We start from the raw sequence: 12,544 nt of genomic DNA, 5'->3' as shown, positions 1-12,544 counted from the left end.
GCTGAAAAACAAGACCCAGGATACCATCAACCAAACTGCAGGATAGAGAGTAGATAATTTGCATTACTTTATAGGTATTGCAGATAAATAATTCTGTTATCACATCTCTAATGAAAGGACTATAAGCGAGAGTAAACACTAATAAAAAGGCAGTATTTAAAAGAAGTTTTAAAACAGAGTGGTTGCCATTAAATGTAACATTAAAGTAACTTAACTGTAATTTACTTGCATTTGGCTCACAGTGGTGCTGAGAATATTACAAATTTTTACTGCCTAAAGCTCCACAGAAATCTTGATGTCTCAGATACCATTATAAAATAACAATAAAAGAGGTGAGTGATTCTCCACACTTCATCATTAGCAAATGCTACTGAAGCATCTCCATGTATTCACAAGGAAATGGCATTTTGCAGTTTCAAATTCAGCACAGCTACAGATGATCTTTGAGACCAATACTTAGATTGGGTGCAAAATATATGCAGAACTGTACCTTAACTAATGAAAAAAATGACATGTCTACACTCCTTAAATGCTGCATCCAGTTCTGGTTCCCCAGTTCAAGACACTGAAAGACAGGATAAAGTTCCCTGGAGGGCTACCAAGATGATACAGAGCTGAAGCACATAACATCCACAAAGGAACTGAGAGAACAAGTTTGGTTGGTCTTGGGAAGCCTGAGGACATATTTTATTATTGTCTATTATAGTGGGAGGGCATACAGAAGATGGAGCCAGACTTTTTTTGGAGGAGCACAGTGATACAAAGAGAGGCAATGGACACAACTGCAGGGCAGGGTGTTACAGAACTGAAGAGGTTCCCTCCAACCTGAATTACACAGAGAAATAGAAGTACAGATTGCCAAAGGCCAGTGTGACTGTGTGGAATCTACTGAACCAAACCTCCAAACCTTGTGCTGAAATCTGGCTACAAACCTGCTGTTCCACAGCAGGCAGATTCTTGAATGCCTTGGTTGGCTCAGGTCTCACATGCAGCAGTCCCACCTCTGCTGTTAACACCAGAAGCAGCAGCCAGGACTGAAGCAGCTGCTTCCCAGTCCCCAGTGCAACTGCTCACGTTTGGCAGCTCAAGACACTTCCATTTGCACAATCAGTCTGGGCCCCTCCAGCTTCAGTGGGGGCCTCAGAGCCAAGGAAAACACAACCACCAGATGCTGTTTAAAAATATAAACCAAGTATGTAAACCAAAAGTGACTTTTTCACAGCAGACACTTCTATTTCCTGTTTCTTTAGCAACAGATTGTATGTGATATAAACTGTTTCATCCCAAAAACCTGAATGACAGTCAAATGAACCAGTTATTTCCCTGAGGAAAAGTCTGATCTTTTATAACATCTTGGTTGTCTAATGTGTATCTGGGTACCCACAACTATAACACAACACATTATCTAAACCCAACTGCTTAAAAATATAACAGATTTTTTTCAAATGGTTTCTGTCTTAAAGCTACTTAAGGTTGTTTTTTTCTCTCTGCTATGCAGCAATTCCACATCTTGCATCCTTCTCAAAGGATTCACTTCCAGTAACACATTTCTCAGCTCTTTGCAAATAAATACAGGTGAAAGCATGCACACAGTCATAAACAAATTAGCAGATGTTCATCAATAAAAATTATACTCATGAAAAACAAATTGTAATTATTAACAATGGTGTTTTACTTACAGCAGTAGCCCAGTCATGTTTTAAGCTTTCTGCTTGATTATTATTGTGGTACTTTATTATTAGAACTAATCACAGGCAGTTACTGAGGTTCTTGAATAAGAGTTTTGCAAACAATTGTTGATGCTAAGAAGCTGCATCGAAATGTAAAGCTCCATCCAAGTAAAATATTTCCAAGGAAACCTTTACGGACGGACAAACTCCTATAACATGCAAAATTCTCTTAACTGAAGATGATAATTATGATCAAGGTGAAGTCATCAAGAGCTGAACAAATAGAAAAGTGTAAAAAAGTAGAAAAGTAAGCAGAGAAGGGCAAGTGTAGAGTCTTGCATCTGGGGAAGAACAACCCCATGGACCAGTACAGGCTGGGGGCTGACCTGCTGGAGAGAAGGGTAGGAGAAAGTGACCTGGGGGTCCTGGTGGGCAGGAGGATGACCATGAGCCAGCAATGTGCCCTTGTGGCCAAGAAGGCCACTGGCATCCTGGGGTACATTAGAAAGGGAGTGGTTAGTCAGTCAAGGGAGGTTCTGCTCCCCCTCTATTCTGCCATGGTGAGGCTGCATCTGGAGTATTGTGTCCAGTTCTGGGCCCCTCAGTTCCAGAAGGACAGGGAACTGCTCGAAAGAGTCCAGCGCAGAGCTACGAAGATGATGAAGGGAGTGGAACATCTCCCTGATGAGGAAAGGCTGAGGGAGCTGGGTCTCTTTAGCTTGGAGAAGAGGAGACGGAGGGGTGACCTCATCAATGTTTACAAATATGTAAAGGGTGAGTGTCAGGAGGACAGAGCCAGGCTTTGTTCAGTGATGTCCAGTGATAGGACAAGGGGCAATGGGTGCAAACTGGAGCACAGGAGGTTCCATGTGAATATCAGGAAGAACTTCTTTCCTGTGAGAGTGACAGAGCCCTGGGACAGGCTGCCCAGAGAGGCTGTGGAGTCTTCTTCTCTGGAGACATTCAAACCCACCTGGACACATTCCTGTGTCATGTGCTCTGGGTGACCCTGCTCTGGCAGGGGGGTTGGACTGGGTGATCTTTTGAGGTCCCTTCTAACCCCTAGGATTCTGTGATTCTGTGAAAGGTAAATTTCAATACCTGTCATCAGGGGTTTGCTGTCAAGCCCAGACAACCTGTCAAATGAGATGATCCAAGGCTTTGACCAATACAAAACAATTCCAAAATTCTGACTGGCTATGTAGGTGATGAAATACAAAAACATTCCCAATAATAATGTCCTCAGAAAAGATGTCAGTGCTCACAAAGCTAATCGTAGAATCATAGCAAATGCTGAGTTGGAAGGCACCCATCAGGATCATCAAGTCCAACTCCTGTCCCTGTGTAGGACACCCCAGGAATCACACCATGTGCCTGAGAGCATCATCCAAAGGCTTCTTGAACTCACACAGGCTTGGTGCTGTGACCACTTTCCTGGGGAGCTTGTTCCAGTGCTCAACCACCCTGTGGGGGAAAAACTTTTTCCTGATACCCAACCTAAACCTCCCCTGATCCAGCTTCCTGCCATTTCCCTGGGTCCTGTCATTGGTCACAGAAGGGAAGAGACCAGGACCTGCCCTATCTCTTCCCCTGGTGAGGAAGCCACAGACTGCAGTGAGGTCAGCCCTCAGCCTCCTCTTCTCCAAGCTGAATAATCCAAGTGACCTCAGCAGCTCCTTAGATGAAATTCAATGAAGAAAACTTCCAAGTATCACACTGTAAGGAATCAACAAATCTGTAAATGTGAGTGGGGGATAATTATTCACTCAGTTATACTGGATGACGTGCAAAAGAAAAACCAAAAAGCAATCAGCCATGGGACACTTGCAGAAGAAGTCAAGAATAGTTCTCTGAGCAATTATCATCTGTGAAACGTGGCAAGTACAGCTTTTATTCTGTAAGAAACTTCACCTGCAGTACTGCTTCCAGCTTTGGATCCCACGTATCAAGAAAAATATAGCTATAGTGCAGAGCAATATCAGCAATATCCCTGAAAGAAAATGTGCTTTGGAAAAGAGTTGGCAATTAGGTTTAAATATAGAAAAATAAAATAAATTTTAAAAAGGAGGGGGGGAGGAGGGGCACAGAATACAATTTGAAAAATGTAAGAAAACATTGGAAATAGGACAGACTTCACATAAATCACAGAAATTAAGGCTGAAGTGAGAAAAAAAAATATCTAACTATTAGAAAAGTTAAAAATAGAACATGATATTTACAGTCACCCTGGAAGTCTCATTTTTAAAAGGCTGTTAGGGGCAGGTTTAGAATATTTTCAAGAAAACTACTCCAAAGTGTTCTAGCCTCATTTCACTGAAATAGCAATTCTTTCACAGTACATTAGAAAATTCCTCTGGCTGCAATCAAACCTGGGAGAAGCAGAAGACAGGGGGAGGAAAAGCTCAGTTTTCCACAGTCATTCTCTGCCCCAGCCCACTGCCTGGCCACACAAATCACTAACTTCTACTGAAAGGCAATTCCAGAGTCACTGTCCAGCCCTATGCTCAAAGGATGGAAATTTTCAGTATCACCAAGGACATCAATTTTACAGCACTTTTGGACAATCTGTTCCACTGTTTGAGCACCCTCCTTGTGGATTTTTCCTAGTACCTAACTGGAATGTACCTGTCTGCAACTTGCTGCAGTCACCTCGTGACATACCTTGCTGGAAGATCAGATGTACTTGTTGGCTGCTGCAACTCTTGGGCTTATCAGAAGGCTCTCCCTGGAGGTCCACCACCTCCCTTGGATCCCTCTGCTCCCAAGGGCAGCATCTTGTGCAATCCTGCCTGCCAGTGCCTCAAAGTCTCCTCTCCTAAATTTTGCAGTCATAGAGCCATCAAATGGTTTGGGTTGGAAGAGACCTTGAAGATCATCTACTTCCAACCTCCCTGCCATGGACAGGGACACCTCCCACTAGACCAGGTTGCTCAATCCAATCTGGCCTTGAACACTTCCAGGGATGGGGCATCCACAACTTCTCTGGGCAGCCTGTTGTAATCTAAATCCACCCCCCTTCACTTTGAAACTGTTACACCTCATCCTATTGCTATATGCCTGTGTAGAAAGTCATTGTCCTGCTACTTGCCTTCCACACTTCCCTCAGGATATTAACCTCCACCATCTCAGGGTGACTGCAGCCAACCCTATCATCAAACTCATCCCTTTAACTGGATCTTAAGTGTGTTCAAGTAGCAGATCCCACACAGCAGATGCCAAAGCAGCCACCCAGCACCTATGAACAAACAATGTCTTTAAAGGACTCCAGCAATCTCCTAACCAGCAACTGGAAGACTTCTTCCAGTCATAAAAGTAGTACATCCAGCTTCATCTCTTGCTCGGGTGGCCTGTAACAAATGCAGATCACATCACCCTGTCAGACACCTCTGTTCTTGACTGAAAAGCTTTCAATTAGCCCATCGTGCCTTTCCCAATATTTCCTTGTGCACTTCATCATCTGCCTAACCTTCCTAGATAACCCACATCCACCTGTTAATCCACACCTGTTCACTGTGTCTCTGAAGTCTTGATGACACCAGAGCTCTGCAACTGCATACTGACCTCCAAGTCCTCCTCCACATGCTTTTGCAAATTCAGCTGTAAGCATCTGACATGGGCTCTCATCATACTTCAGGTTAGATTTGGAGATCCTAATGCATCACTTTCTCCTGCTCAGGCTTCCCCTTTCTTGCACTACAGTCTTTGGGGTCCACCCTGCAAAGTAAGAAGTTTAAAACTACACTCCCTAGACTAACAAGTCTGCTGGCAAAGATGTTCTTACCTCACTTCATCAGAAGGGTGAGAAGAGGCACCCAGAGATAGAGGATGGGGAAAGACTGTTTATTAAGCAGCAGCAAGAGTTATGACAAACACAAGTCTGCTGGCAAAGATGTTCTTACCTCACTTCATCAGAAGGGTGAGAGCACCCAGAGCTAGAGGATGGGGAAAGACTTTTCATTAAGCAGCAGCAAGAGTTATGACAAAAAAAAATAGACATAAAACTGATGAATAAATAACTTGGAAGTATTCAAGGGTGAGCTGGATGGAACTTGAAGCAACCTGGCCTAATGGGAGATGTCCCTGCCATGCTTGGGGGTTGAAATTACATGATCTTTAAGGTCCCTTCCAACCCAAACCATTTTACGGTTCTATGATTCTTGATGCTTCCCCTTACCCAAGCTTCTCTGTCTTTCCTATGAAAAATTATTTCCACCATCTGAACGTTGATAAATCTTTGTTCATTCTTCTAAAAATAACAATCATCTGCATGAGACCAAATTCTCTGAAGTAATTATGAATATATTTTAATTTCTGCAGTCAAAATGCAGATGGCACAAACCAATGGAATACTCTGAAGAGCATGTAAAGACCCCAAAGAGAAGTTCACCCTGCCCTTTATCTTCCACATGGGGAACATGACATTTCTTCACTCTAGATTTTGAAGAAGTCAGGTACAAAGCATCAGTAAAAAAATGAAGATCTTCAAGCACTCAGCAACAGACACAGCATTTTAGAAACTTTAAAGAACACTCTCTACAGATGCCTTGATCCATGAGTCAGAATGCATAGAAGGTCCCTGAAAAAAATATAAAATTTCTTTTAAAATGTTGAGAAAATATGAAGAGAAGCATCTTTTGGAAATATTCATCACCTTAATCCTACATGTGCTCTGTCTGGTCAAATCCTGTGCTAAAACAAACCCCAGCTGATGAGCTGATACCGATGCCATCGAACAGATGCTAAATCCCAGACAGCATGTTCTTAATTTAAATTATCTCAATATACCTATAATCTCAAAGTTACACTAAATTACATTTTTCTTAATTGAAATGGCATGGCAGTAAGCTTCCTCATAAGGTCAATTTTGCCAATAATTTTCATTCTCTCAAAAATATCCAAAGGTTGAAGTGAATAATATGCTGTGTTGTCTTACCCTCCTGCCTTCAGTCTTCCAGCAGTAAATGAAAACTGATCAAGGTTTGCAATACTTTCACAAATGAAGCTCTGAATATCTCATCAATTGAAGCCCTGAATACCTCCCTGATTAAGCCAAGGAAAATGAACTTTCCATACTGGAAAATGCTTCTCCAGACATACAGGTGCAACCTGAAATCCTCATCCTTTTTGAACTGTTTTTGACCCTCACAGGAGTTTCATGTAACTAACATCCCAGTGCAGTCAGTGTCATCCACACATGTAAAATGTGAAGCCTTTATTTATTGTTATCATTCTATGATCACAGAATCATAGAATGATTTGGGTTGGAAGGGACCTTAAAGATCATCCAGTTCCAACCCCCCTGCATGGGCAGGGACACCTCCCACCAGACCAGGTTGCTCCAAGCCCCATCCAACCTGCCCTTCAACACTGCCAGGGATGGGGCAGCCACAGCTTCCCTGGGCAACCTGGGCCAGCATCTCACCTTAAAGATGTTTCTTTAAGAATTTTTAAACACGTGCAAATTGCTGCCTTTTGTTAGAGTAGCTTCAGATGTAGGAACAGAGAGAACATTTGTAACAAATCTTACAAACACAGGAATTAGTGCCTTCACTGAATTCAATACACCAAATTCATTCTTTGTTCTACTGGTGGTATCTTAAGGTACTGACTGACATGTCAGCCATGATAGTTTCAGTATGAAAATTAGGCTTAAATACAGAACACAGAATGAATGTAAACAGTGTTGCTCAGCAACAGAAATGAATGAGAATGTATTTTTACACCATGATAAAATTATTACAACCATGCACTCCATTCCAGCATAAGCATTCAGCTATGGTATCAAAGAACATTTGTATCTTTCTGTAATATGGAAAGTGAATTCTGGTTAAATATTGACATTTTTGCATGAATGAAATTCTTTCTGAAATGGGGCTTAGGGAGCCTGGACAGAACCAAGACACTAGGAACCTCATTTATGTCTCAACTTCTGCCTTTGACTAATCCAGTGAAGCTGATTTAATAATTAGTACTTAAAAAATCATTTCAGTTCACTAGATAAAAGTACAATTAAAAGTACAAAAAAGGCATCTCTAAATATAAACCACAATTTGATTGTCACTTTTTTTCTCATCTCCTGCCACACACTATCATGGGAATCTGAGGATGATCTGAGCGAAAAATAGAAATCTCCTGGAAGATGCTGAGTATCAACACCTGTCTTGGGGGCTGCTGGCTGCACAGAACATTGCCCTGAGGAAAATAATGAAAAAAATGAATGTTTCAGAAGTCAAGCAAGTTATTTTTTATGGAAATTACAAAATTTGGTTTATTTTACCTCTAAACTGAATGCATTGTGTAACTACTAATAATAAGGCATTATTTTACTTCCTTTAAAATTATGATGGGAATTTCATCTTTAGGATGACTACACCATCATACAAGTCGTTCCTAAGCCTTAAAATGTCTACCCAAGAGCAGTTCTCTTATTAAATCTGTGGAGAGGACTTCCAAATAAATTATTCAAATGTGTTCTAATTTCTCCAAATTTAAATAAATACATGTAAACTCTTTAAAGCTTCATGTCTTTTTTCATGATTCAGTTACTTGGTGGGGGTAGAACAGAAAAATCTGACTTTGTAAAACTACAACTTATCAATCCTAATTATACTTCATCAGTTTCCTGGAAGTTGAGAAAAACACACCAGGCTTGTGCCAGGATCAAAAAGCCATGATAGTAAGACCCAAGCATCATCTAAACAGCATACAGCACAATTAACCTTAAACAGTCTATAATTATTATACACTTCATAGTTCTAATTACTTTTCAGTAACACTGCTATAAAGTGAGTTGAATTACAAAATAAAATGTGTCATAGGGCATCTATTTATATATTTTTAAAAGCAAGAATTTATGCAAGGATATAATTTTCCAGCAAATATCCAGCTTGCTGTTAATCTCCAGACCTTTTGCTTGTTGCCTTTCTTCTTCCAGCTGCTTTGCGTTGGCAAACTGGGTCCCATCAGCAGGGGATTCTGGGAAGCTCTCAAAACTGAACTTGTCAACTTGGATAGCCATGCTGTAGCACAGGGAAAAAGAAAGAGGAAAAAAAAGCAGGATTTTTACTATAGCAATGTTCCAGATGTTACTTCTGCAGCAAAAATACCAGTGGGCAACCAAGCATCACAATATTAGCAAACTTGTCCCAGTCGTATCTACTCCGTACACCAGTGATATATAAACCATACCATTTATGCTACTGGAAACAAGTCCAAGTCTACTGAAGATGGTAAGATTTTTTACAAATCATCAATCAACATTTTAATGCTTTTGAGAGTGGCACACCAGGCACCTGGAAGTGTTGAAGACCAGGTTGGGGCTCTGAGCAACCTGACCTAGCGGGAGGTGTCCCTGCCCATGCAGGGGGGTTGGAACTGGATGATCTTTAAGGTCCCTTCTAACCCAGACCATTCTAGGATTCTATGATCTCTTTTGCAGTTGCAATGAGATGACCTTATTGTGGTTCTGCAGAGTTTCATCTGCCTTCACTCCTGGTATGTAAAAGCTCCTGGTGTGCTTAATACTTGCTAAACAAAATCAGCAAGACCAGCCAAATCCTGATGAACATACTATTTAAAGTAGATTCTTAAACCAAAACTATACAGAAGAGACAATATTATTTACAAAAGTGTCTCCTGAAGTGAACAGAAACAGACTTAGAGAGCTATGTCCTCTTCATGGGTTTTACAGGACAACTTCCTAATTTTTCCTTTAAATATTTCCTTACAAAACTCAGGAAGGAAAGATAAAATAACCACAGTTCTAGGGCTTAAATGTGTCCCTTGGCTTTTTGTTTCAGAGGATGCTTCCATCTTGTGTAATCTATCTTCATGAATTACAGGCAATATTAATTTCAGTATCATAGTCTAATTCATTGGTAGTAAAAGGTTAAATAATTCCTTTATTAAATGTACAGTTAGGCATAAAAGCAAATTAAATTAAATATATTATGCTATAATGCATGCTAAACACTTATATGTAAAACTAGAATGACTAATCTAATATAAAGGGAATTTAGACCAGCTCACATCACATGAAATGTGGTTATAGCAGATCTAATACACTGTGCTGCCAAAACAATTTTAATTTCCTGAATCGTCTGAAATAGAAAAATAATTAGGGAAGAATTAAAATATATTGCTCTTGAGATGACTTTGCACATAAGGAAAACAGATGACCAAGCAGCAGCTCTGAAAAGCATTCATGATGAAATGGAACTACAGCCAAAGGGATATGGGAAGGGCATTTCACAGCAACACAGAATTATTATTATCATTCCTTTACCTGTTTCTACACATAAAGAAGAAAACATATTCCAAAAATGTTGCCAAAAGGAAAGTGCTAGTGAGAAAAGTCAACAAGAAAGGGCTTTGAAACTCTCCAGACCAGAAGAGATTTTCCATAAGTAGCATTAATTTAACTAAATCTTGACCCTAAAAGAAATTGAGGCAAAAATACACAGTAATTACAAGAACAAGGACTAATCTAGAACTTATGAACTTTACTGTGGAAAAGATTAATTCAAATCCAACCATCTCAGGAGAAGCTGTTAATGTTCCAAAACTACCTTCATGATTACAAACTACAAATACAGCACTGAGACAAACATGGCACGATGCTATTTCTGTCAACAATGTCTTCTGCAGACACCTTTGCTGATCTTCACATTTAAAAATCAAAAAAAGGAGAGGAATTAATCTATTCCTCTCTAACAGGAGGTTTTGTTTAGGCTATTTATTCCTACAGCAAGAGATCATTAAGTGTTCTTCATTTGCATGCAAAGTCCATCATGGGCTGGACATCTAAAAAAAGCTAAGATGAGCTACAGAAAAGGACTGCAGTAACTGCAGGAATCAAGTCAGAAATAAAGAATGTAATAAAGACAGCTAGATACCTTCTGTGGAGTGGGTTTTTAAAAAAGACCAGGCCTGAAACTATGACTAATGCTATCAGTTCTTACTGCAACTTGAATATGTTCTATTCAACATCTTTATTGACGACCTGGATAAGGGGAACCGAGTCCACCTGTAGTAAGTTTGTGGATGACACTAAGTTGGGAGGAGTGTCGATCTGCTGGAGGGAAGGGAGAAGATGCAGGAGGAGCTGGGCAGGCTGGATTGATGGGTTGAAGCCCAGTGGCATGAGGTTCAACAAGACCAAGTGCAGGGTCCTGCACTTCGGCCACAACAACCCCAGGCAATGCTACAGGCTGGGAGAAGAGTGGCTGGAAAGCTGCCCAGCAGAAAAGGACCTGGGGGTGCTGGTTGACAACTGGTTGGACATGTCCCAGCAGTGTGCCCAGGTGGCCTGGAAGGCCAATGGCATCCTGGCTTGTATCAGGAATAGTGTGGCCAGAAGGAGTAGGGATGTGATTCTCCCCCTGTACACAGCCCTGGTGAGGCTGCACCTCGAGTCCTGTGTCCAGTTCTGGGCCCCTCACTGCAAGAAGTATCTTGAGGTGCTGGAGCAGGTCCAGAGGAGAGCAACAAGGCTGGTGAAGGGACTAGAGGGAAAGTCTTATAGGTAGAGGCTGAGGGAGCTGGGGTTGTTTAGCCTGGAGGAGACTCAGGGGAGACCTTCTCCCTCTCTTCAGCTACCTGAAGGGAGGCTGTAGTCAGGTGGGCACTGGGCTCTTTTTCCAGGCACCAAGCAACAAGACAAGAGGGCCTGGCCTGAAGCTGCTGCAGGGGAGGTTTAAGTTGGAGTTTAGTGGTGGAGGCTCCATCCCTGGAGGTGCTTAAGGAAAGGCTGGATGTGGCACTTAGTGCCATGGTCTGCCTGACATGGTGGTGTTGGTCATAGGCTGGACTTGATGATCTCAGAGGCCTTTTCCAGCCCCAGTAATTCTGTGATTCTGCAAATGCAGGTTGAGTTCCCTGAACTTTGCACGGGCAATGCATGTGGAAGACAGAGACACAACTGGAAGATTATGAAAACATTTTTTACCTTCATTCCTGAGCTTATTTCATCACTGTGGTACATAAGCAGATGCAAACCCAGGACTTGATTTCTGCTATGTACACAGTACTGCTTAAATCCTCAAACAGCCACAGTTAGTTACCTATAGTCATATTCAAATTACCTTCGTCGCAAACATTCAAAACATATTTAGAATCCATCTCCCAACAGGCCTGAAAAACAGCTCCTATCTAATTGTTGTGCCACACTTCTCTAAGTGAATGATACATTAGAAAAACATTCCTTCCTGACAATATTTAATATTTAATTGAGGGTGTTCAGATTGTATTCCTCTGTTAATGGATCATTACTGCCAATAAAGCACATTTTTTTTTCTGAAAATTAAATATGCATGGAAGCACTTTTTTCCTCCAACAGTCTTCAAGAAATCCACACCAGCTTGAGGGATATAGCCTAGATTGCTCTTAGCAACAGTTCATTCATTTTGCAGCTCTTTTGAAATAACTTTTATTGAGCTGTAAGATATGGGAAACTTTAGTAAACAAGGCTCTTAGTACCCGGAACCTATAGGAATTTTACAAATGTTTTACCCATCTTTTTATATACTCTGTATATACTATATTGAGCACAGTGGCACCTCATGTCACATGAGAAGATATAAAACCACCCCCAACAACATACTTGCCAGCTAGAAAGTGAAAAGGTCTGATTAAAAGAGAATTATGAAGAGGAAAAACAATCTCACAAACCAATATGATGACTACAGCTGTGGGCAGAATGTATGAAAGCAACAGAGAGAAAATAAAATTTTTCAAGACTATATTGACACACATAAAGCACGACAAAATTTAACCCTAGCTCTTTTTCTCAAGCATATATGCCTTTCATCACCAGTCTTCTTACTTCTTCTTGTGCTAAAATACCCATCTCGAGTTTTGTCTCTGCATTTTTATAA

At 41.0% G+C, this 12,544-nt stretch overlaps 1 protein-coding gene across 1 annotated transcript in view; it reads right to left on the bottom strand.

Annotated features, from left to right (window-relative positions):
• TRAPPC9 (trafficking protein particle complex 9) overlaps positions 1 to 12,544 on the bottom strand; it is a 453,230-nt gene that overhangs the window by 250,836 nt on the left and 189,850 nt on the right. Inside the window, exon 19 of the mRNA XM_009996696.1 lies at positions 8,536 to 8,689. Coding sequence (XP_009994998.1) covers positions 8,536 to 8,689 — 154 coding nt within the window. The remainder of the gene's footprint in view (positions 1 to 8,535; positions 8,690 to 12,544) is intronic.

Source organism: Chaetura pelagica, unplaced genomic scaffold, assembly GCF_000747805.2.
Source record: "Chaetura pelagica isolate M959 unplaced genomic scaffold, ChaPel_1.0 scaffold260, whole genome shotgun sequence".
In the NCBI taxonomy this organism is placed as follows: domain Eukaryota; kingdom Metazoa; phylum Chordata; class Aves; order Apodiformes; family Apodidae; genus Chaetura; species Chaetura pelagica.
This window is presented reverse-complemented; position numbering and strand designations above follow the sequence as displayed.